General features: G+C 37.4%; 1 protein-coding gene across 2 annotated transcripts; it reads left to right on the forward strand.

The window, feature by feature from the left end:
* Nucleotides 1-9,566: 9,566 nt before the first annotated feature.
* Nucleotides 9,567-23,224, forward strand: CEBPZOS (CEBPZ opposite strand). Of its 2 annotated transcripts, none has more exons than XM_043985709.1 (5): nucleotides 9,567-9,641; nucleotides 18,840-18,955; nucleotides 19,850-19,894; nucleotides 21,070-21,154; nucleotides 23,119-23,224. In XM_043985709.1, exons 2-4 carry the CDS (start codon nucleotides 18,841-18,843, stop codon nucleotides 21,150-21,152), a joined length of 243 nt encoding a protein of 80 aa, XP_043841644.1. In that variant the 5' UTR covers nucleotides 9,567-9,641; nucleotide 18,840; the 3' UTR covers nucleotides 21,153-21,154; nucleotides 23,119-23,224. The 2 variants fall into 2 exon arrangements, with proteins under 2 accessions (XP_043841644.1, XP_043841645.1); XM_043985710.1 differs by lacking the exon at nucleotides 9,567-9,641 and adding an exon at nucleotides 16,913-17,023.
* Nucleotides 23,225-24,134: the final 910 nt, after the last annotated feature.

The following is a 24,134-nucleotide window of genomic DNA, read 5'->3' on the forward strand; positions in this document are numbered from 1 at the left end:
GGATTCCTGTTGAGGAAAACTTCCTTTACCAATTCAGAGTGGCAATTGTTCAGCAACTTAATACTTTTGGGGAATTGCCTGGGGTGCCAAGTTTAAGTGACTCACCCAGATTCATGTGGACAGTAGTTATCAGAACTTGAAACTAGGTCTTTCTGACGGCCAGGCCAACTCTTTCCACTAGGCCAAGCTATCCCTCCTGAGAATCCTGATGTTTCTATATTATACACTATTACCACAAGAGACTTTATTACCTTAGCTAACAGCTCATGTAAAATAATCATTAACTTGTGGAAGCTTATTCACTAAAACAGAGAGACACAGAGAGAAAGAGAGACAGAGACAGAGTTGAATAGACTTCTTCATTTACCACCTTGAAGTGGTGGCTGAACTTGCTGCCTAATCACTCCAGGGTATTATCATTTCTTCTATAGTCCTGTTCAAGTTAGGAGGATTAAGATCTTAATTGGAACATTTTTCATTTATTTGCTTCCCAGTAAGGTGAAACAGTAAAGGAGACAATACAGCAGATCATATTATGAAATTAATGCCTGTAATTTATAGGAGGACTTGGGAAAAACATTGGTTCAGTAACATGAACTCATTTTCCTCTTCCTTAGGATCATAGAATCATAGATTTGGAACTGGAAGTGACTTTGGAGGCCATCAAATTCCACCCTGTTGCTTTACAAATGAGGAAACTGAAACACAGAAAGATCAAGTGATTTGCCCAAGGCCACACAGCCAGTAAGTATTTAAGGCAGTATTTTAACCCAAGTCTTATTGACCATAGGTCCAATGCCCCTTCCATTGTACCATGTTCCCTTGAGATAGTCTTTCAACAAAGAATGGTACTTTTCTTTAAAAATATGCAGTCAGCTCTACATTACTTGCCCTAGAGGGAATCCATAGCATGGGTAAGCCAATACTTCAGTAGATCAATAATCTTATCATAAATGTGGGTGTTTCCTCAACTTAAATAGATCACAACAACTCCACGTTTTCTTGTCCTATACAATTTTTATCCTTTTATTCCCACTGTGTGACTCTGAGCAAGTCACTTGACCTCTGTCTCAGTTTCCTCAAATATAAAATGGAGATAATAACGATAACTATCTCACAGGGTTACTATGAGGATCAAATGAAATAAAAACACTTAGCATAGTACCTGTCACTTAGTAGGCATTTAATAAATGCATATACCCTTCCTATTCCTCCACATCCCTTACAAATTTTCCACAGAGGGCTCTATTCTGGAAGAATATCCTGGTAGCCTTCCTAATAAGGAGGTAGCATGGTATATTAGAAAAAGATCTGGTCCTGGAGTCAGAGGACCTAGGTTTATAGATCATCTCTGATGCTTACTACCTTTGTGACCTTGGGCAGGTCTCAGTTTCTCCACCTGTTTTAAAAAGAGAGGGTTAACCCCCTAATACTATATACTAATATAAGCTCCAGATAGATACATGACCTATGTAAGGATACCACATAAAAGGTGGTATCATAAACTAATGAAAAGAGCAAAGAAAAAATTATATTTCAGATCTACGAATAAGGGAAGAACTCATAACCAATGAAGGGAGAGGATTACATAAGCTATAATGGACAATTTTGATTACATAAAATTAACAAATCCAATGCAGTTAAAATTAGAAGTAAAACATAACAGAAAAAAAAAAAACTTTGCAGTAATTTCACTGATAAGGAACTGGTTTCATATTGTGTGTATGTATCTGATTCAAATTTATAATGAGTCATGCCCCAATTGATATATAGTCAAAGATATTAGTGGAGCTATGAATTGGTCTAATTATATTAGAGGCACTTAAGAAACACTTGTTGACTTGTAGTTTCCCAAATGTTATCTCTCGGCCTGTTATCTCCCTCTTATTCAGTTCTGTTTCCATAATCCAAAAATCATTTGCATTTGGTTTTGGAATAAACTTTCACAAAATGCCTGCACATGGGCTTTTGTAGAGACTCTTTGTCTCATTATAGTACTGGAGGTGAGCTTGAAATCTCAATGGCTAAGTTGTTTAAGTACAAACTCAAATGGTAGGCTCTCTTATATAGAAAATCTTTAAGTATGATCCTGCCAATATATTGGCTTTGTCCTCTGAGGACAAACCTAGCTAAATGCAGAGGCTAGTCACTAGATGATGAAACCTTTAGCCAAAACAACTCATAAAACAAAGAAAAATAGGGCAGCTAGGTGGCACAGTGGATAGAGCACCAGCCCTGGAGTCAGGAGTACCTGAGTTCAAATCCGGCCTCAGACACTTAACACTTACTAGCTGTGTGACCCTGGGCAAGTCACTTAACCCCAATTGCCTCACTAAAAACAAACAAAAAACAAAGAAAAATAAAAAGGACCCTCCATCATTTGGCAATGATGATTGGCAGAGTGGGAAAGAAGGGGGCAGAGGGTGCTAAGAATGATACACCAGTCATATACCCTTTGTAAACAAGAATTTATATGGTCTCTAAATGTGAGATCTTTGCCAATTTGCATAGGAATATGAGTGAATCTGATGCTCTATGAATTCTTTATAATAAAAACATTTATAACAAAATTGTTTGAGAAAACCTAGAATTCTGCCCAGCTTCCTCATTGACCCATTGCGTCCTTCTCCATGCTAGAAACAAATAACATTACCTCTCAGACTGTTTTGTTCTGTCCTTTCTCTGTTTGAGCTGTCTATCTGATGTGGTGGGGAATATTTACTTAAAGTCCTTTTCTCACAATTGGGGATGGGAAGGTAGTGGTGTCACACTTAGTTCAAATTTCCATTTGAAATATGGCCTACTATATAGATTAATTGGGAAAGAAGTGTTGAAAATTTGTTTAAGGTGAAATCATATTACTATTGCTAAAGTAGTTTACTTTGTGGGGCAGGGGGAGGGGAGGCAATAAGGGTTAAGTGACTTGTCCAGGGACACATAGCTTGTGTCAAGTGTCTGAGGTCAGATTTGAACTCAGGTTCTGAATCCAGGACCAGTGCTTTATCTATTGCGCCATCTAGCTGTCCCCAGTGGTTTACTTTTGCATTAGAATGGTTGCTATGTGAGTAAAAAGGACATTACAGAGATATTTGGCATCTGATTGATATGGGGAGAAGAATGAGGAGTCATAAATGACAGCAAGCTTGAGAACCTAGATGACTAGCAGGATAAGGTGTGCATGATAGTATAGAGAAGTTTTGAAGAGGGGTGGTTTTAGGGGAAGAAGTAATATAATGAAACCTGCAAAGAAGAGACAAATCAACAATGCATGTTTTATAATGTTCAATTTGTTCCCCAAGTTGAAAAAGTTTGTCTTATTCAGAGCCCACTCTCTACGGGACCTTCCACATGTGAGTGAGATTTTCCCTAACCTTTAGATATGTGATTTGTCTATAAGTAATCTAATCAGTATTTCATAATCAACATATAGTGTTATAAATTCTGGTTTAATTTGTTGAAGTATTTCTTATGGAGCACATATAAGGCAGTAGTGCTTATAAAATGCTGTTAGATGAGCACAAGATTGACTTCAGCACTGACAATTATAGATATCTGAGTTCAAAATCCGGCCTTAGACACTTGACACTTACGAGCTATGTGACCTTGGGCAAGTCGCCTTAACCCTCATTGCCAAACCAAAAAACCAAAAATCAGACAATATAGATATGAATACTTATATGTAGACACTTTCACAATTGTTTTGATAACTGTGAATATGTCTTTTTAGACAAATTAAAAAAGTTAGACTGTCCCATTTTACACAACAGTATGTCAAGAAAATTGACTGTTTATTTGTCAACTGTATGTCCAGACATATCGCATTCTGGTTGACTTTATGTGTTTTGGTGGACTGTAAAATGGGAGGAGTTTATCTAAAAATAGTAGGGTATATAAGCATTTAAGCCTCATAGGGATATAAAAGTATTGGGCCAGTACTGCCCAGGGTCTTTGGGTCCTAGACCTGAGACCGGCTTTTATTGTGAGACAGGATTCCTCTCCCAATAAACCTATTTTCCTACAGCTTGGAGACTTTTCTGTTTCTTTTCTTCGTCGGACTTAGAAATTTTTGCAACACACAGCTATATTGCTGTTGGTCCTTCGTTCTTGAAGAGGACCATGACATTGGGGTGATGTCATGACTTGGCAGTGAATTAGATTTAAGTACAAAGTCTCCAACCTCACTCTCTCCTCCAGAACCATTTGGGTGAAATGGCAAGATATGCATCAAGACAACCAGAGATGGTCCCAGATGTTTGAAGTAATTGTGCCCAGGGTCACAAAGCTAGTAAGTGTCTGAGGTGAGATTTGAACTCAGGTGCTCTTTTTCTCCAGGGCCAGTGTTCTATCCACTGCACCACCTAGCTGCCCTACCACCACTGCAGCCATAAGGATCTAGGGGAAGGAGGTAGGTTAAAAGGGGGGTAGTTATCAATGGTACCTTAGGAGTTAGGTTAGAACTATCCTGAGAGGAAGAAGAGAGGTAGGTCACTTATGCAGAGGAGAGAGAGAGGGTGGAGTAAGATAGTATTGAACACAGTGCTTCAAATATAGTAGGTACTTAATAAATGTTTGTCAAATTTAACTCACAATGTGGATTGCATATTATAGGCAATTCTTTTTCTCCCTTTTAAAAAAATTAATCTTTTTAGTTCCAAGGGACTCATGATGTAAAATGCTCTCAAATGCAGAAAAAAAAAATAAAAGAACTGTGGAGTCTGGATGCAGATTGAACCATACTATTTCTATTGTTTTTTCTTTTTTGAGGTTTTTCCTTTTTGCTCTGATTCTTCTTTCACAGCATGACTAATGCAGAAATATGTTTAATTGGATTGTACATATATAACCTATAATCAAATTACTTGCTGTCTTGGGGAGGAGGGAGGGAGAAAAAATTTTTTTTGTTGTTTTGTTTTTTTGTTTTTGTTTTTTTAGTGAGGCAATTGGGTTAAGTCACTTGCCCAGGGTCACACAGCTAGTAAGTGTTAAGTGTCTGAGGCCAGATTTGAACTCAGGTCCTCCTGACTCCAGGGCCTGTGCTCTATCCACTGCGCTATCTAGCTGTGCCCCGAGGGAGAAAATTTCTGGGAACTAGAAATCATATAAAACAAATATTGCAAACTATACTCTACATGTACTGGAAAATAATAAATAATAGTTTTATGGAAAAACAAAAAGAAAAAATAATCTTTTTCAGTCACAAGCATTTCATTTTTCTCCCTTCTCCCCTTCCCCCACCCCAATGGGAAAGAAAGAGAACAACCCCCTTTTTTTTAAAAATGTAGTTCAGCATGCATAGTAAAATTCCCACCAAATTAGCTATGTACAAAAATTATATATTTATATTTTTATTTATCATAAAGCATTTTATTATTTTTCAGTTACAGTAAAGATAGTTTTCAACATTTGTTTTTTTCCATTTGTTTTTATAATATTTCTAATTCAAATTTTCTCCCTCTCTCTCTTCCCTCCCCCCTCCCTAAGACAAAAAGCAATCTGATATAGGTTATATATGTACAATCACATTAAACATATTTCTGCATTAGTCATGTTGTGAAAGAAGAAATCAGAACAAAAGGAAAAATCTCAAAACAGAAAAAAAAAACACAAAAAAGTAGAAAGAATATGGTTCAATCTTCCTCCTGATTCCACAGTTCTTTTTTTTTCTAAATGTGGAGAGCATTTTTATGAGTCCTTTGGAATTATCTTGGATCACTGTATTGCTGAGAAGAGTTAATTCTATCACAGTTGATCATCACACAATGTTGTTGATACTGTGTACAATGTTTTCCTGGTTCTGCTCATTTCATTCAGCATCAATTCATGTAAGTCCTTCCAGGTTTTTCTGAAATCTGCCCACTTATCATTTCTTACAGCACAATAATATTCCATTACATTCATATACCACAATTTGTTTAGCCATTCCCCAATTTACAGGCATCTCCTCAATTTCCAAAAAATTATATATTTCAATCTCTACCTTTCTGTAAGGAGTTAAGTAGCTTGTTTCATCAATGGTCCTCTAGAATCATGGTTGGTCATTGTGTTGATTCGAATTCCTAAATCTTTCAAAATTCTTCATTTTTACAATGTTGTTATTGAATTTATTTTTTCCTTGTTCTTCTCACATCATCACTACATCACTTCAATATAAGTCTTCCCAGATTTCTGTGAAATGAAACCTTTGATTGTTTCTTAGAGCAGAACAGTTTTCCATTATATTCATATACCACTATGCTATGTTGGGGATACAAATAGGAAAGTGATATAATTTTATTCTCAAGGACTTCATATTTTAAAGGGGTAGACAACATATATGAACTATTTCAGGTGCAAGTCAGATGGAAAGGTCCCCTGGTTCTTAGTGCACAGTGGCAAAGCAGATGACAATGTTTCTTCCTTAATGTTATTTCCATTGATAAAATACTATCAGTTTCTAGTGTTGAACCATTTGACAATGCCAGAACTTTGATGCTGAGAATTTTCTTTTCTTGGTCATTTGCAAAAGCAGTTTCCAGGCAGATGTTCCCAGGGCTTGCTTACCCAGATGACTTTAGGAAGCTGTGCTGGAAGAAGGACCATTTGGGGGTGGGGAAGGGCACTGCTATTCCTAAAACTATTAGGTTCAGGGACCTAAAGGGAAGTGGTGCTCAAGGTGGCAGTGGTGGTATGACTTGCATGGCACAAGTGGCCTCATATCTTTCCCTATAGGTGTCTTACCATTTCAGCTAGGTTGGCTTGCCCACCCCCTAAGTGGCAGTTGTTTGACAGTTTGTAGGGATGGTTGGTATCTTCTCCATAGGCATTGTTTCCTCAGATAATGCCAGAGGTGCTGGGCTAGAAGCAGGTCTAGTGGCCTGGATGGTATATCACACCCAGGGCTCTGGAGATTACCTGTCTTTTGGTGCCAGTTGGTCAGCTGTTGGTATTGATGAAAGACAGAAAGGTACGCCCTTTCTCCATAATGATTGCTGCCCTCAGTGATAGCTATAGGGGCCAGGATTTTCCAGTAGTGAGACCAGGAATACAATGTTAGGTAACACTATGATTTCAACTTCAATAGACTTCTTTTTCCCAATTAATCTGTATAGTGCGTCACAGATCAAAAAGAATTTGAAAAAAGATATGAGGACATTACCTTACCAACCTTAGGCATGAGGAAAAGACTTAAGCAAACCTCCTACATCTCATCATAGTTTTCATAAAACACAGGTCTACTCAATCTGGGAGGTAATGTTTTTCATCCTTGGCATGGAGTAAAAAGCAAAGGGGCAGAATGAGAAACCTAGGCAGCATTATAGTGTTTCTCAAGCAACATCTTCACATGTGTTTGCATTGTAGTGAATTCACAGATCAGATTCACTGATATTCTTATCCAAGTTGGCAGATATCATATTTTGGAAAGCATAACTTAATGTTCACAGAAGGTATATTGATGGTGTGATTCTTAGCAACACCTGCCACCCTATCCCATTCTGCCATCAGCACTGCAAGCAACTTATTTGTAAGGGTATTGTATCTCTCTTAATTGTTCTTTGGACCTCAAGACTTTCCCCTCCCCAATTTCACCCTTCACAAATATGTCATAAATTTGACCATGTCAACCCCCTACTCAGTAAACTCCAGGGCTCGCCCCCCTCCCCACTCACTCTAGTATTATTATTTCATTTTTATCTCATCCCTTTGAATTTCTATTTTTATGATAGTTTTACAATGCATATAATTATTAGTGCAGTTGTACATTTATATCACTGATAAATATATGTACACATGTTGAAGGTACACACTCAAAAAGTTTTTAATGGTAAATGTATATGATCAAAAAAGTTTGGAGGCTACTGCTCTAGACAATAGGGATCTATTAAAGGCTTTTGAGCAGGGGAACAACATAGGAAACACATTCTGGCAACTGTGTAAATGATGGATTGGACAGAAGGTACTCTGGTTGAGAAACTATGATGATGATGGTGGTGATGTGGTGGGGATGATGATAATAACAAGTGTGAAATGAAAAGTCAAACTTGGGTGGTAGCAGCATAAGTGGGGAGGAGAGGACTGGTAGAAGATACATTGTGAAAGTAAAATTGACAGGACTTGCAAATGATTGGATATAAGTGGGGTAGGGGAAAGGGAGGGAAGGGTGGGCATAAGCCCACATCATGAGCTTGGTTGAAAGGGAGGGTGATTGTATGAGCCATAGAGAATTTGGAAGAAGTAATTTTCTGTTAAATTTGAGGGACTGGTAGGATACATAGGTGGTAATATCTAGCCAGGTAGGTAGAGAGGTGGAACTGAGAACTCAGATAAGATTTATGGAGTCATCTTATAGAAGTAACAATTGAAGGCATGAGATTGTGAAGCAAGAGAGTTGGGAGACAGAAGACACAAGAAATTATCTCACCGACACAGCCTCCACTGGAGAATTAAAGTTGAAAGAACTCTGTCTCCTCACAAACAATGAGCCTCTCCTCGAAGGTATTTGAATGATAGAAGTGCTTCTAACTGGTTAAAGAGTTCCACGTTTTTCCATACTTAAAGACAGTGGGGCACCGTGGGTTATTAATGAAAGGGGCCCTCTTTCCAATCTCCTTTTTACAGATGAGAAAAGACAGAGAAATTAAGCAACTTCCCGAGGGTCACACAACGAATGTGAAAGGCAGGATTTGAACTCAAGTTTTCCTGACTCTTAAATTCACTGCACCATGCTGATAGATCACTAGATTTAATTGGAAAAGACCAGGATCCATCTTCCTCTAGGCATTCTCTCTGGCCTGAAAAATTCTTCCTCCTCTACTACGGATGCTGGCCTCCTTGTCTTCCTTTAAATCCCAACTAAAATTCCACCTTATACAAGAAGCCTTCTCCAACCCCTCTTAATTCAAGTGCCTTCCCTCTTTTAGTTGTTTCCTATTTATCCTGTATATAGCTTGCTTTGTATTTATTTGTTTATATGTTGTTTCTCCCATTAGATTGTAAGCTCCTTGAGGGCAGGAACTGTCTTTTGCCTCTTTTTGTGTCTCCCGTTCTAAGCACAGTGTCTGGCACATAGTAGGCACTAAATAAATGTTTATTGACTGAAATCCTGTTTGTGTGTCTTGGGCACTTCCTCCTCCCTGAACCTCCATTTAACCAGCCGCAAAATGGAGGTGATAATAACAGGTCCTACCTCCCAGGTTTGTTGGGACTATCAAATGCGATAGATCGAGTATGTAAAGCGCTTTGGGCTAATTTCCACAATGCGTTGTACAAACTTTAAAATACTATAACAAGGCGAGCAATTAGCGTACATTAACACAGCCTTTGGTGGTTTCACTGAGGTACGGTTGGAGGTGGGGATGGGAAGCTTTTCCCAGGATTGTTAGGCCCATGGAGAAAACACTTTCTCCCCTAGGGTAGAACAAGTGTCTCAGGTAGTTTAGGTTGACAACGCTCAGGGGGCGTAGCCAAAGAGGAGGGTGTCCGTGGCTCTAGCCTTAGCGTAGCTTAGCAGACAAGCGTACTGGGGGGCGGAGCTTCAAGCAGGGCAGCTCCTTGGGAGCCTTCGGGGCGGGGCTAAGTGCCGCCCGGGTAGAGGGAGGATGGGGAGGGGCGGGGCTTATCGCTTTTACTGGACATGCGCAGCAGTGGCGCCGAAGGTGGTGCAGGTAAGAATCCGGCGCTTCGGGCTCCAGTTAGTGCACTCCACTTGGGTGGATCTTATGCCAGCAACGCGGCCGTAGAGTTTTCTGGCTTGTTTAGTCCGATACCATCGTCTTTTGAGTTTAGTGGTCACCTTGTAGAGTCCGGCCCTGACATGTGAAAGTGTCTGCGGGGAAAGGAGGGGAAACGGTCAGTTCACTTCCGGGTCGCCCTGCTTTCCCTCGCCGCCGAAGCTCCCAACACGCCTTGGTAAACCAATCTTTTCAGTATCCCAACCCTCTTGGAGCTGCTGGTAGTATTTCTGTCTAAACTGTCCCACATTAGCGCCAAGCTACTTAAGAATTATATCCTGTCTTGTGTGTGCTCAACAATTGCCCAGGGCTGTTGTGAACAAAGTACTTTGCATTTTGTTTTTTTTAAAGAACTGAATATAAAGAGCTTTACAAATTTGAAAATTCTATATAGTTTGTGATGGTGGTGGTGGTGGTGGTGATGATGTACATGTACCTAAACTGTAGGAGAAAGACAGCTAGGTGGCATAGGATAGGGCCTGCAATCAGGAAAACCTGAGTTAAAATTCAACCACAGACACTAGCTTTGTGACCCTGGTTAAGTCATTTAACCTCTGTCACCTTCAGTTTCCTCAACTGTAAAATGGAAAAATAATGCACATAACTCATAGGGTTGTTGTTGAATTTCAAGAGGTAATATTTGTGAAAAGCACTTAGCACAGTGCCTAGCACTATGTAGACATTATATAAATGCTTATTCCCTTCTCCCCACCCCATCCCCTTCTTCAGCTGCAAACATTTATTAAATGCCTGTTGCATACAAGGTTATGTACCTTGAGCAAATGGAAAAATCCACCGAGGTCCACAACAGATGAGCTTAGAATTTAATATTTATTTGTTACAAAAAACACATTTGGTGAGGAAGAGAGGAAGAAAGAAATCAACTATTTATTGTAACCTAGGGGCATTTCACTTAACCTCTCTAGACCTCCATTGGTCCTTATCCGTAAAATGAGGGAGTAGGCTTCTACTTAGATGACCTCTAAAATTCCTTCTGTAGCACTAAATCTGTGGTCCTGTACACTCCATTTACATCCTACTCCAGTGCTGCCTCATTTTGCTGTGAAAGTGACCCTGAACTCTTTCTTCAAGGCTGTGCCATATTAGCTCTGGCCAAGTTGGAAAGGCTTTTGAGTACAGACACTTTATAGAAGCAGTCTAAGTAAGTTTGGAGAGGTACTTCTTCCAAAGACTGACCACCGGCTGATTGTTTGTTACTATAACTAGCTCCTGAAACCATCTACAGCTAAGACGTAGGGCTTAGCACAGTGCCTGGCACATAGTAGGTGCTTAATAAAAGCTGGTTGATTGACAGGCTAGAAGAATTGTAATCTGCCTTAGTGAAGAGAATAATTATTTTGGTGAAATTAATAATTATTTTTAAATATGTATATGTATGGAGAGAGAGAGAGCTCATACTATGTTATGGACTCTTTCCCCCTTTTCATTCACATGCCTCTGCTCCCCAGTTTATAAAAACAGTTTCTTTAGATTCCTGAAATTTGGGCTTAACTTCTCTATTCACGACATCTTTTTAAGATGCCATCATTAATATGTTCCAAAGAGGTCTCTCTGTAATTGTAGGTTTTAGTGAATGTAAGATTATGAAGTTAGCTCTAGTAGTGGATAAAACCACCTCAGACCCTGCCCACTTTTCCTCAACATGTCACTTTTCCTCCCCATGCTTCAGTTTCTTTCCTCTTAAATGGGGATAAGGCTTAAATTCTTAGCTCTCCTCAGGGTGATCAGATTTTCAAAATGACAAAAGGGAATCCAAAATAACTTTTGAAACACTGAGAAAGATGCCAAACAAGAAGATAATCTTTCAAAAACAGGGTGTCTGGTTCCCCATACTTTGGAGGCAGCTTGTGAAAGAGATTTAGATTTTCAAAATTGAGTAAGCAAATGATGACAATAAGCTTACTGCTACTGCCCAGAGAATTAAGAAAAATACCATCTCTTCCCTAAAAGAACTTAAACTATGTGTAGGACAGCATAGAATGTAATACAGTCAAAATCTAATTCTAAGAAAATTTCCAGTTCCGTAGTTTTCCTTAGCTTCTAGAAAAAACAAAGTGATTGAGAGAATGGTGAATCTGGATCATTTATTTGGTTTTATAGGTCTCATTCATTCTCTTGTTTTATAACTGCTTTTTATATTCTAGCCTACCTTTCTCTTATTCCTATTTTAGCCCATTTCTGTTTGTTCAACCCTTAGTTGGAGAAAATTAAACCACAAGATGACAGATCAACCAACCAACAATTACTTATTAATAAACACTGTTCTAAGCACTGGGAATACAACTACAAAGAATGAAATAGTCCCTGCTCACAAATAACTTACAATCTAAGTGGGGAAACAGCAAAGGTGTGTGTATACATATATACACACATACATATGATTGATATATATATATATATATACACATTATATGTGTAACATAAAATGTTTAATGTATACATTTTTCATAATACATGTGTATTCTATATACATGAGTAAATGTATATATTTGCATATATGGAAAATACATGTATAGCATAAATATAAATAAGTGTACACAGTATAAATATAAAATTAATAAATACAAATATATACACAATAGTGAATGTAAGGGAGTTTTGGAGGGAGGGCCTTAGAGTTATGGAGATCAGAGAGGTTTCATGCAGAAGATGTTTCTTAAGATGCAATGTAAAGGAAGGGAGGGATTGTCTGAGGTGAAGGGAAGGAGTGAGTGAATTAATTGCAGGTGTATGGGACTGCCAGTATAAAGTTGATGGAGTGTCCTGTGAGGAATGGAGAGCTGGTGAGTGTGATTGGATCACATAGTGCAGGAGGAGTTAGTAATGCTCAGTGAAGCTAGAAAGATATTTGGGCCAGGTTTTGAAGGGCTTTAAAAAACTAGAAAGAGAAATTTGTATTTGATCCTAGAGGCAATAGGAAGCCACTGGAGTACATTGAGTAGGAAAATTAATTTGGTGTGATAACTCTTTATTCATAACTACTATTAGAGTGCCTCTATTTATTTATTTATTGGGGGGGGGGTGAGGCAGTTGGGGTTAAGTGATTTGCCCAGGGTCACACAGCTAGGAAGTGTCAAGTGTCTGAGGCCATATTTGAACTCAGGTCCTCCTGAATCCAGGGCTGGTACTTTATCAACTGTGCCACCTAGCTGCCCGCATTTATTTTTAACTTAATAAAAAACTTCCATTAAATAACAACACACTTCCATTCGACTCATTCATTCTCTTGTTTATTCAGAAATGTTGTCTTCTATTTAGAATGCACTGTACAAAATGGAACATTCTGGTGGGGGTGGAGGTGAAATATGATATATTATGTACAAATAAGTACAATACAAGATAGGTAGTGGAAGCAAAGGAGAGATCCAAAGTGCTCTAGGAATATTTGAGAAGGGAGAAGACAGTTATAGGGACTACAGAAGGCTTCAGGGAGAAGATAATCCTGAAAAGACATTAAGGTCTGGGAAAGGCCAGATAGTCAGGAAGTATGTTCCAGGCATGGCAGTTGGGCTATACAATGCAAGGAAATGGGGACCAACATGTTAAGTTTGGGGAAAGAGTACTCAAAACTGGAACTTCAAGCACATGATGGGAATAATGTGAAATAAGGCTAGAAAGGTAGATTGAAACCAGAAGGTGGAAATTCTTAAATTCCAGTCTCATGAGTTAGCATTTTATGCTAAAGATAGTAGACCCTGGAGATTTTTAAGCAGGGAAATAACGTGGATAGACCTGTGCCTAAGGAAAATTATTTTGGCTGGCATGTGGAAGACAATTTGGGGCTTTTCCCTTGAGCTGTGATGAGACCTCAGGTTGCAATGGATTAAAAAAGTGGAGGTGGTGCAGATATTTTCACTTCCACTCATCCCAGCCCCAAGTTGAACATAAAAAGAAAAAGAAATTGTCATAAATAGTGCATAATCAAACAAAGTCCAAAACCATATTTCACCCTGCATTTTGAGTCTCACTTCTCAGGCAGAAGGCGGATAGCACACACACTTCATCTTTGATCCTCAGAAATTATGATTTGTCGTTGTAGTGATCCGCATTCTCAAGTTTTCAAAGTTGTTTTTCCCCCCTTTATAACATTTGTTTTTAGTATAGAAATTGTTCTGCTCACTTCTCTCTGCATGAATTCATACAAGTCATCCCTGTTTTCTCCAAAACCATCCATGTCATCATTCATCTACCGAAATTTGTTTAACCATTCCCCAATGGATAGGCATCTCCTTTGTTACTGTTTTTGCTGCTACAAAAAGAGTTCCTATAAATATTTTTCTGCCTAGAATCCTTTTCCTCTTTCTTTGATCTTCAAAGTTTTGTTGTTGTTGTTATTGTTGTTTAAGATAGGTAAGACTCGTGTTCGTAGGTACCTGGGAAGAAGCCAATAGTTTGGGAGAGATTGAAGATGAAAGTGAGGGAGAATGATCAGGCTGAGCTCAAGGGTCACTTCTCATAGGAGACCTTTCATAATCCTCCCACTTACTAGTATCCCTCCACCTAAAATTCCTCTCTCTCTCTTTGTATTATGTGTTTATATATTATTTTCCCTGACCTTCCCCCAGAACTTTAGCTTGAGGGAAGGTAGTTTCATTTTTATCTTTGCAACCTCAGCACTAGCAGTAACTTAATGCTAAATGCTTGTTGAGACCCCACTAATAGAGGGACTTAGCTTTGGCCAGGAGAAAGGCCATATTATCCTGTTGTGATGTTACGACTTGGATTTAAGTGAGGCAGGGCTGTGCAAAATCACTAGCCTCACTCTCTCTCCTCCAGTGGCAAGATATAAATCAGAACGACTGGAGATAGCCCCGGATGTTTGAAGTGACCCTTGCCCAGGGTCACACAGCTAGTAAGTGTCAGGTGTCTGAGGCCGGATTTGAACTCAGGTCCTCCTGATTCCAGGGCCGGTGCTCTATCCACTTGTACCACCTAGCTGCCCCTACATTATCCTGTAAGACTGGAGCAAAGGAAAAGCAAATGAATGGAAAAGCAGAGAGGTTTTTAGTATTGAGGAATGGATAAAAGAGTACACAATGGATGGCCTAGATCTCCTAAATTAAGTAGGAGGTAAAGTCATTTGCTGAAAGTGGAGGTAGGAGTAAAGTTGGAGGCTTAAGAAAAGAAGAGCCGTTGGGAACAGTGCTGTGGGAAATGGGATAGAAAGTAAAGAAATGATTAAATAAATGACTGTAAGGGACCGCTGAAGAGTAGGTAACGTAATGTCTAAGAAATAGTAGCTGCCCTGCTTGCCAATTTGAGAAGAAGTTGGGGAATCCTGCTATTTTTTTTCTCTTCCTCCTCCTCCTCCTTTTCAAAAAGCTAGGACAATTTACTTTTTGTCCTGCACAGTTTTTATTTATGCGCTCATGACATATAGCCCTAAAAACACAGGTTTTTTTTAAAAGTCCCACTGTTTTAAATGGAGCTGCCTTTAAACCCAAATCACTCTGGCTTTCATTGAATGGCCAATGATAGCCCCCAACCCAAGTCTCCATGGCTCTTTGTTTAGGTTGTGGAGGCTTAAAATGAGTGTATATAGCAAGTCATTTCTGTTCTGTCCAGAAACTCTGAGGGTCTTCCCCTTCCAGATTGATATCTTTGTGATGGTAAATTGGGCCATCTTTTGTCTCAGTTCATACCTAGTCCATAGTCATTGAATGGGTTGCCTCAGACAAACTGAGACCTGGGAAAGACCTTAATTTAGAAAGGCCAAAATCACCCACTGCTTCCTGAGCCTTTTGTCTTGCCACTGGACTTTGATGACTCTGGAAGAGAGAGTGAGGCTGATGACCGAAGCTCTGCCTCAGTTAAATCCAACTCACTCGAAAGTCAAAACATCACCCTGGTGATGTCAATGGTCCTTAAGAACAAAGGATGAACAACAAATTCTGCATGAAGTGTCTACACCAAGTAAAAGACTTCCAGAGCAGGTGTTGGGAATTAAACCTTGTCATACATCTTTCTTACATGTGTACCTTACTACTAGTATGGTCTATGTTTAAGCTTACTCCTTCCATGGATGCTGTGTGCTTTTGTGGGAAGGAGTGTATCAGGTTTACTGTGTTACCTGAGAGTAGTAGTAGCTGCCTCTGCCTCACTTAAATCCAATTCACTGGAAAGTCCAAACATCACCCTCATGATGTCACTGGTCCTCATCGAGAATGATGAATGAACAACAACAACATGAACTGGTAATGCACCCAGTCATCACAGTTTTGTGCTTGCCCTTATTGTGTATTTCCAATTCTGCTCTTCTTGATTTAAAAAAAATCTTCAGACCTAGATTATGCCCGTTTTCTAAGATTTCTCCTTCTTTCTGCCTTGTCTGGTTCTTTGGTGTTCTTTAGGTAAAGTGTTATAGGTAAATGTCTCATGCAAATGAATGAGAATAATAATACCGTGTCCAATCCCCATATGATATATTTTGCTTTATGTAAACAGTATACAGTTATCCCTTCCACATTGTGACTTTCCCCATTGCAGTTTTGATATATTGAAGGTTGGCATAAGAAATTAAATGGGAATTTGGGGGGAGTTTTGCAAAAGGCACAGATGAGACAGAATAAGTTTAGAAACTCAGAAATGCATAAAATATATGTGTAGTATTGTATAATATCAACCCAAATTTTACAATAAGGTACTATAAATACCTCCTAAAAGAAAAAGAAAAAATTCAAATTTCTTCTCTGGTATGAAGGGAGGGACAAAAAATTTTAGGCAGATTTTCCAGATTTCAGCGGCACTGTATCACTAACCTCTGTTATCTCATCAATGTGGAGACTTCTTCCACTAGTAGAGATTGCAACCCATCTGTCTTTCTTGTCCTCTATTGCTTAGTTTGTGTTCTTCATAGAGACACTACCCAATATGTTGGCAGCCTTCCTTCAGTTCTTCTGACATTTTGTGCTGTCAGCCATGATAACAAATGACGAAAGAGCCACAGCAGCTCTGCAATTGCTGTTAACTCTAAAAAATAAAACAAAACCAAAGAGGTAACAGTGGTCATAAGCAAAAATTTTTCTTTATTCCATTGGAGGAAGGAAACTAGACACATGTGCCAGGGCCCCTTCTAGTAAGAGACCCACATTTGTCCAATACCTAAACCAGTGGCTATGCAGTGAGCTGTAGCCCTGACAGTGGAGGGGTAACACCAACAATGAGACAAGTTTGGTTCATAGCAGGACTTCATGACTGGAACACAAGTACCGCAGGTGCTTGTCCAAGCTCAGAGACCATTTGGTGCTGGTGTGAAACAATTCTGGGATTGTGTTGTGGCTGAAATCACATAGAGGGTGAGTGCAAAGAATTGTTATGTCAAGCTCAAGGCACAGCTTGCTTGCTGGGTCTTAGCTCTGGAAAACATGGTGTCTCAATACAATAATGAATTAGGGTTGTTTATAATTATGACTGATGGGTGGTTTGTTATTGTTTTTTTTTCCCTTCCTTCCTTTTTTAAAAATTAAATTTTTTCTTCTTTCTGGGGCAGCAAGGGTTAAGTGACTTGCCCAAGGTCACACAGCTAGTAAGTGTCAAGTGTCTGAGGCCAGATTTGAATTCAGGTCCTCCTGAATCCAGGGCTGGTGCTTTATCCACTGTGCCACCTAGCTGCCCCTAGAAGTAAATTCTTAACATAATTACACACACACACACAAGAGGGCTGATTACAAAACAAAATAGATAATTTTGATTACATGAAGTTAGAAAGCTTTTGAATGAACAAAATCTGGGTAAGAAAGGAAGTGGTAAAAATCTTTTTATCAGATATCTTTGATAAGGTTCTTATATTTAATTCATATGGGCAACTGAAGGAAATATATAAAGCCAAAATCCATTTTGGTCAAAAAATATGAAAAAATGGTTTTCAAGAACTAAATTGCAGACTAGAAGAAAGAATGCATCACACCATAAGAGAAGTGCAAATCAAAACAACCCTGAAACTTCACCATATACCCATCAAATGGGCAAAGATGAGAAAAGATGAGAATAACCAAATTTAGAAAAGTTATGGAAAGAAAAGAACACTAATATATTCTTATAATTGTTATGAATTGTTCCAATCATTCTGGAAAGCAGTTTTAAATTATGCAAAAAAAAAAAGATTACCCTAGCACCTGGCACATAGTAGGTGCTTGCTAAATGTATATTGAATGGAATTTAATATCCATACCTTTTGACTCAGAGATTCCACTGCTAAACATAAATTCCAGACAGTCTGTTATTAAATGCCTAAATGCCTACTATGTGCCAGGTCCAGTACTGTGGTAGGTCAAAGACAAAAGGAAATAATCAACAACAAAAAAACAAATTAAAAGAAAGATTTAAATATGAAAAACCAATAGGAATGTGGATGCACCAAAATATAGCAACACTTTTTGTAATAACAAAGAATCATAAACAAAGTCGCTGCCCATCAGTTGAGGAATGGCTAACAAGTTTGTTTTTTATTTTTGCTGTAAGAAAAAAGTGAATATAATGAATATAGAGAAATTTGAGAAGAGTCACAGGAAATCAATATACACAATGAAAACATTATAAATAAAAAGAACAAAAACAAATCATTTGAAACTAAATCTTGGGAAATTGCTATGACCAAGTTTGGTCTCCAAAAGATAAGAGAAGGCACGTTGTCTCCTTCTTTGCAAAGGTGGGACAGTGCTTTGTAAGACCTTTTTCATGTTTTGATAGGCTTTCGATATATTGGTTAGTTTTGCTGAATTGTTTTTCCCCCACCTCTTTTATATTCTTTGTCATAATGGATTGCCTCCTGTAAGTGGAAGAGAGGGGAAATAGATTGAAAAATGAAGATGAAGAAAAAACAAAAGATAACAGTAAAACTCTGCTGGAAAAAAAAGAATTTATAGTGGAATTTTAAAATTTTAGGCTTCCATTTGGGAAGAAATCACTTTAGTGGTTCATGGTAAAATTTTTATTTCTTAAATTTAGAAATACTTATGTCTGCTTTTATGGACATGTGTGTGTGTATGTGTGTATATATATATAGACACATATATAGACATATACACACGTACACACACACACACACACACACACACACACACTTACTTGAAGGTTGAATGTATTAATATAAGTTGTATTTTTGAAATTTAGGATGGCTCCCCCAAATGAATTGTTGGCAAGAAAGATATTTAAAGGAATTTTAGCCTTCGAACTTCTTGGGATCACTGGAGCATATTTTCTATTTTATAAAATGAACACAAATCAAGGTAATAATTTTCTTTTACACTCTCAAGGGGTGCTTTACTTTGAAACCCTAAAGGATATCAGTATTCTTTCTATAGTAGATAATTCTTAGACATTTTGAGGGAAGAGAGACTAGTTTTGCTGGGAGTGGGGGGATTGTTTTCCCCAACACTGGTTGTTTTTTATGCCCCTAGTTAATATATTAAATGCAAACTTACAGCACAAAGGAAAAGATTGCTTTGTTTCCAGCCAGAACTTGAAGGTGGACAAGATTGTTGCTTAGGAGTATAGATCGGTTGGGGTAGTTTCTGAGGACATTTTTGGAAAGAGGTAGAGCCTTCTTCCAGCTTCTCCACAGAATCCACTGGCCAATAACAGCTAGAAAGCAATAAAAGCTAGAAAGCATCATAGTGCTGCCAGGTACTTACTATAGATAGAATTCATTTTAGTGTCTTTGTGCATCGAAGACTAATTATTTGGGTCATAATTATACTAAAAAAGTATTGTGAATAGCACTTAAATGTGAATCATATGTAGTTCTAAACTTTTCATACTGTGTGTAAGTTCAGGTCATATGCCACGGAATAGATGGCAGACAAGAAATCACTCCATGGCTAGTATAAAATAAATTCTTGTAAACTGAGAGAAGGAAATTCATATTATGCTTAAATGCCATTTATATGTTGTTTTCATCATAAATAGAAACCATTATTAAAGTTTTAGGGTTACATAAGGATTTTATGAAGACCCAGCAGGTGCATCTTGGAACTTATCCAAGAGTTACTGAGTTACCAAAAAGACTGTAAAGAGCCTCCTTGCCCAGAAGGCTCCCACATTTTACTCCCACAACAGCATTGTCTGATGAGTTTGTTAAACATGATGAAATTCTTAATTAAGCTTTTTTTTTTTTTCATCAGATTTCAGGCATACAATGAGTAGGAGATTTCCCTTAATCTTGGAAGGTATGTTTTTCCTCATAAGTCATTTAAGGATGTGTAAGTCTGCAGTAAGGAACTAATCCATGTAACCTATAAGGACTGGTAAATTGAAAGGGAGTACAATGCAGGGAAAAGAGTTGTAGACCTTACTATCAGAAGAGACCTGGAACCCCTGGCACTTACTCTTTATCCATGGGCATTTCAGCTGATCTTTCTAGATCTTCATTTTCTTATCTGGAAAATGGGGATAATAATGCTATAATACCTATGTCACTACATGGTTTTGTAGAATATCTGTCTGTGTGTGTGTATGTAGGTATGATATATAGATATATGTGTATATCTTTGTAAACCTCACAGTACTATTGCAATTAGCAGCTTAGACTAAATAGACTAAATCATTTCCTTGAGATACATAACTGGTATATGTGAAATCAGTCCATAGTTTAGGTGAACTGTTTTAATTACTATGACCTGAATAGCAACTATTCCTTCAAAGTAAACAACTGAGTAGAACCCCATGAACATATAGAAAACTCTAACTTGGTTGATCCTCATGGGGTGAAGGGAGCTGAATTTTTCTAATAGTGCCTCAAAGGGCATTTGTAGGTTAATAAATTGAGCTATTTATAATACTCTGCAGCCATTTTAGCTTTATATTATGATTGGTATAGCACCTTTTCTCCTAAGTAATGAAATGTGGCATAGTTGGAAGAGTTACTGAACCTGGAATCAGGAGACCTTAATTAATATTCTGCTTCTTACAGTTAGTAGTAATGTGACTGAGGCAAGTGACTTCACACCTTTTTAAAGCTTATTTCTTTATCTGTAAAAGTAAGATAATACTTTACTACCTACCTTATAGAGTTGTTGGAATAAAGTGCTTTGTAAACCTTAAAGCACTATACAAATATTATCATCTAAATTTACTTCTAAGTGACATATTATCCTTGTTATGTAATTGCATTTAATTTTATTCCTTGCAAGAATAGTTTTTAATTATGAAATGTCCAGGTTGTGGACAAAGTAAATTAAACACATCCTGTTGATTTCATCTTCTTTTAGTATGTGGCCTTCTGAGTAATTTAAGTAAGTGGTCTGTTCACATTTTTTCCCTATAATAAAGTATAATGAATAATGTTCGTTGTAATTCCTTTTTTATGTGAATTTACCATTGAAATAGATACTCTTATTTTTAGTTTATTACAAATCCAATGAATGGGCTGGACTCTATGGAATAAGGGAACATGATCAAGAAGCATGGTTAAACCGAAAAAATTAGAAGTAAGTTGAATTTTAAAGAAATAAATTATCTACCAAACACTCTTCACACAAATCAAATCAGATCTAAATAATTGGAAAGATATCAATTGCTCATGGATAGGCAGAGATAATATAGTAAAAATGACAATATTACCTAAATTAGTTTACTTATTCAGTGCCATACCAATCAGACTACCTAAAAATTATTTTATAGAACTAGAAAAAATAATAACAAAATTCATCTGGAAAAACAAAAAATCAAGAATATCCAGGGAAATAATGAAAAAAAATTCACAGGAAGGTGGGTTAGCAGTACCAAACCTGGAGCTCTACTATAAAGCGGCAGTCATCAAAACTATCTGGTACTGGCTAAGAAATCCAGTGGAGGATCAATGGAATAGGCTAGGCACAGGAAACACAGTAGTAAAGGACACTAGTAATGTAGTGTTTGATAAACCCAAAGACTCCAGCTTCTGGGATAGGAACTCAGTATTTGACAAAAACTGCTGGAAAAACTGGAAGATAGTATGGCAGAAATTAGGCATAGACCAACATCTTATACCTTATACTAAAATAAGGTCAAAATGGATACACGATTTAGACATAAGAGGTGATACCATAGGTAAATTAGGAAAGAAAGGAATAGTCTACCTATCAGATCTTTGGAAAGGAAAACAGTTTATGACCAAACAAGAGATAGAGAATATTATAAAATGCAAAATGGATGATTTTGGTTACATTAAATTAAAAAATTTTTTTACAAACAGAAGCAATGCATCCAAAATTAGAAGGGAAGCAGAAAGCTGGGAAACAGTTTTTATGGCCAGCACTTCTGATAAAGGCCTCATTTCTAAAATATATAGGGAACTAAATCAAATTTATAAGAATCCAAGTCATTCCCCTATTGAGAAATGGTCAAAGGATATGAACAGGCAGTTTTCTGATGAAGAAACCAAAGCTATCTATTCCCATATGAAAAAATGTTCTAAATCTCTAATGATTAGAGAGATGCAAATTAAAACAACTCTGAGGTACCACCTGACACCTATCAGATTGGCTAAAATGACAAAAAAGGAAAATAATAAATGTTGGAGAAGCTGTGGAAAAATTGGAACACCAATACATTGTTGGTGGAGCTGTGAACTGATCCAACCATTCTGGAGAGCAATTTGGAATTATGCCCAAAGGGCTATAAAGCTGTGCATACCCTTTGACTTAGCAATACCACTTTTGGGTCTTTTTCCCAAAGAGATCATAGAAAGGGGAGAGGGACCCACATGTACAAAAATATTTATAGCTGCTCTTTATGTGTTGGCAAGGAATTGGAATTTGAGGGGATGCCCATCAATTGGGGAATGGCTGGACAAGTTGTGGTATATGAATGCAATGGAATACTATTGTGCTGTAAGAAACGATGAGCAGGAGTTCAGAGAAACCTGGAGGGTCTTATGTGGGCTGATGATGAGTGAGATGAGCAGAACCAGAAGAACATTGTACACAGTATCATCAACATTGTGTGTTGATCTATTGTGATGGACTATATTCTTCTCACCAATGCAGTGGTACAGAAGAGTTCCAGGGAACTCATGATAGAAGAGGATCTCCAAATCCAATAAAAAAAAAAAAAGAACTGTGGAGTATAGATGCTGAATGAACCATACTATTTCTTTTGTTTTTGGTGCTGTTGTTTTTCTATTTTGAGGTTTTTCCTCATTGCTCTGATTTTTCTCTTATAACATGACTAATGCAGAAATATGTTTAATGTTGTTATATATATATAACCTGTATCAGATTACCTGCTGTCTAGGGGAGGGGGGAGGGAGGGAGAAAAATCTGAAATTGGAAAGCTTGTATAAACAAAAGTTGAGAACTATCTTTACATGTAACGGGGGGAAAAATTAAGTACTTTATTAAAAAAAAGAAATTATTGGTTATTTTTTAAAAATCCAGTTTTTTCTTCTTTTCCCCTTTGTTATGTTTTTCAGCCTCTTCAGTCTGAAGTTTTCGTCTCGAGTCTTGAAGCTGGTCACCTCATTCAGTCTCCTGTTGAATTATTTTTATGCTTTTGAATTAAAAGCTAGTTTAACTGCATAATTTCATCAAATAAAGTCTTTGACTAAATACATGCATGCATACATACATACATACATACTTACATACATACTTACATATACATATATTTTTAAAATTCAAAAAGGCCAGATTCTAGTAAGGCATTTGGGATCCTTAACTATTTTGAAACCAGACAGATGTGGCAGAAAGGAATAATTTTCAGTGGAAGCTATCCTGTAAGGATAACATTGAGGAACTTAAAAATATCCAAAATTGTGACTACGTTTAGTTTGTATATACATCAGTGTTATAGCATAGCATTTGGTAAATTATGTGGTTAATAAAATAAAATCAGGAAAATTGAAGTATTTTGTTTAATTTAGACTAAACACGAGATTCTAGTATTTTATTATTGCTAACTAAATAATAAATAATTTTTCAATCAGTCTTTTAAATGGCTTAAAAACTGGTGTTCTATAAGTCAATAAATACTTATTGAAAGTCTGCTGTTTTGCAGCATTGTGGGGAAAACTGATACAAATTTCTTTGGTTTTAGGATTGAAAAATTATTTGTAATGTAATTACAGATTATTATAACTTTGTAAACCTGTTGGCTTATTGCAGGAGTACTCCAGAAAATTTTAAAAGTATTCAGTGGAAATTCCTTTTAAAGAGATATTAAGAGACTAAGGAAGTTTTAGACCTAAAACAGGATAAATAAAAGGTCTTCTGAATTTGTCTAGGAAGCAATGATTGCAATTTCAGTATATAAAGAACAGAACTCAGCCTTGGGGGGGAAGGGGAAGGAGTTCAAGAATGGAAGAGGAGTTGATTTAGAATAGGGCTTCTTACACTTTTTCCACATGTGACCCCTTTTCGCCCAAGACATTTTTATACAACCCCTGGTATATAGGTATATAAAAAAGGTATACATTACCTTTTGCTGTTG

The sequence above is a fragment of the Dromiciops gliroides genome, chromosome 2 (genome assembly GCF_019393635.1).
Source record: "Dromiciops gliroides isolate mDroGli1 chromosome 2, mDroGli1.pri, whole genome shotgun sequence".
Taxonomy (NCBI): Eukaryota; Metazoa; Chordata; class Mammalia; order Microbiotheria; family Microbiotheriidae; genus Dromiciops; species Dromiciops gliroides.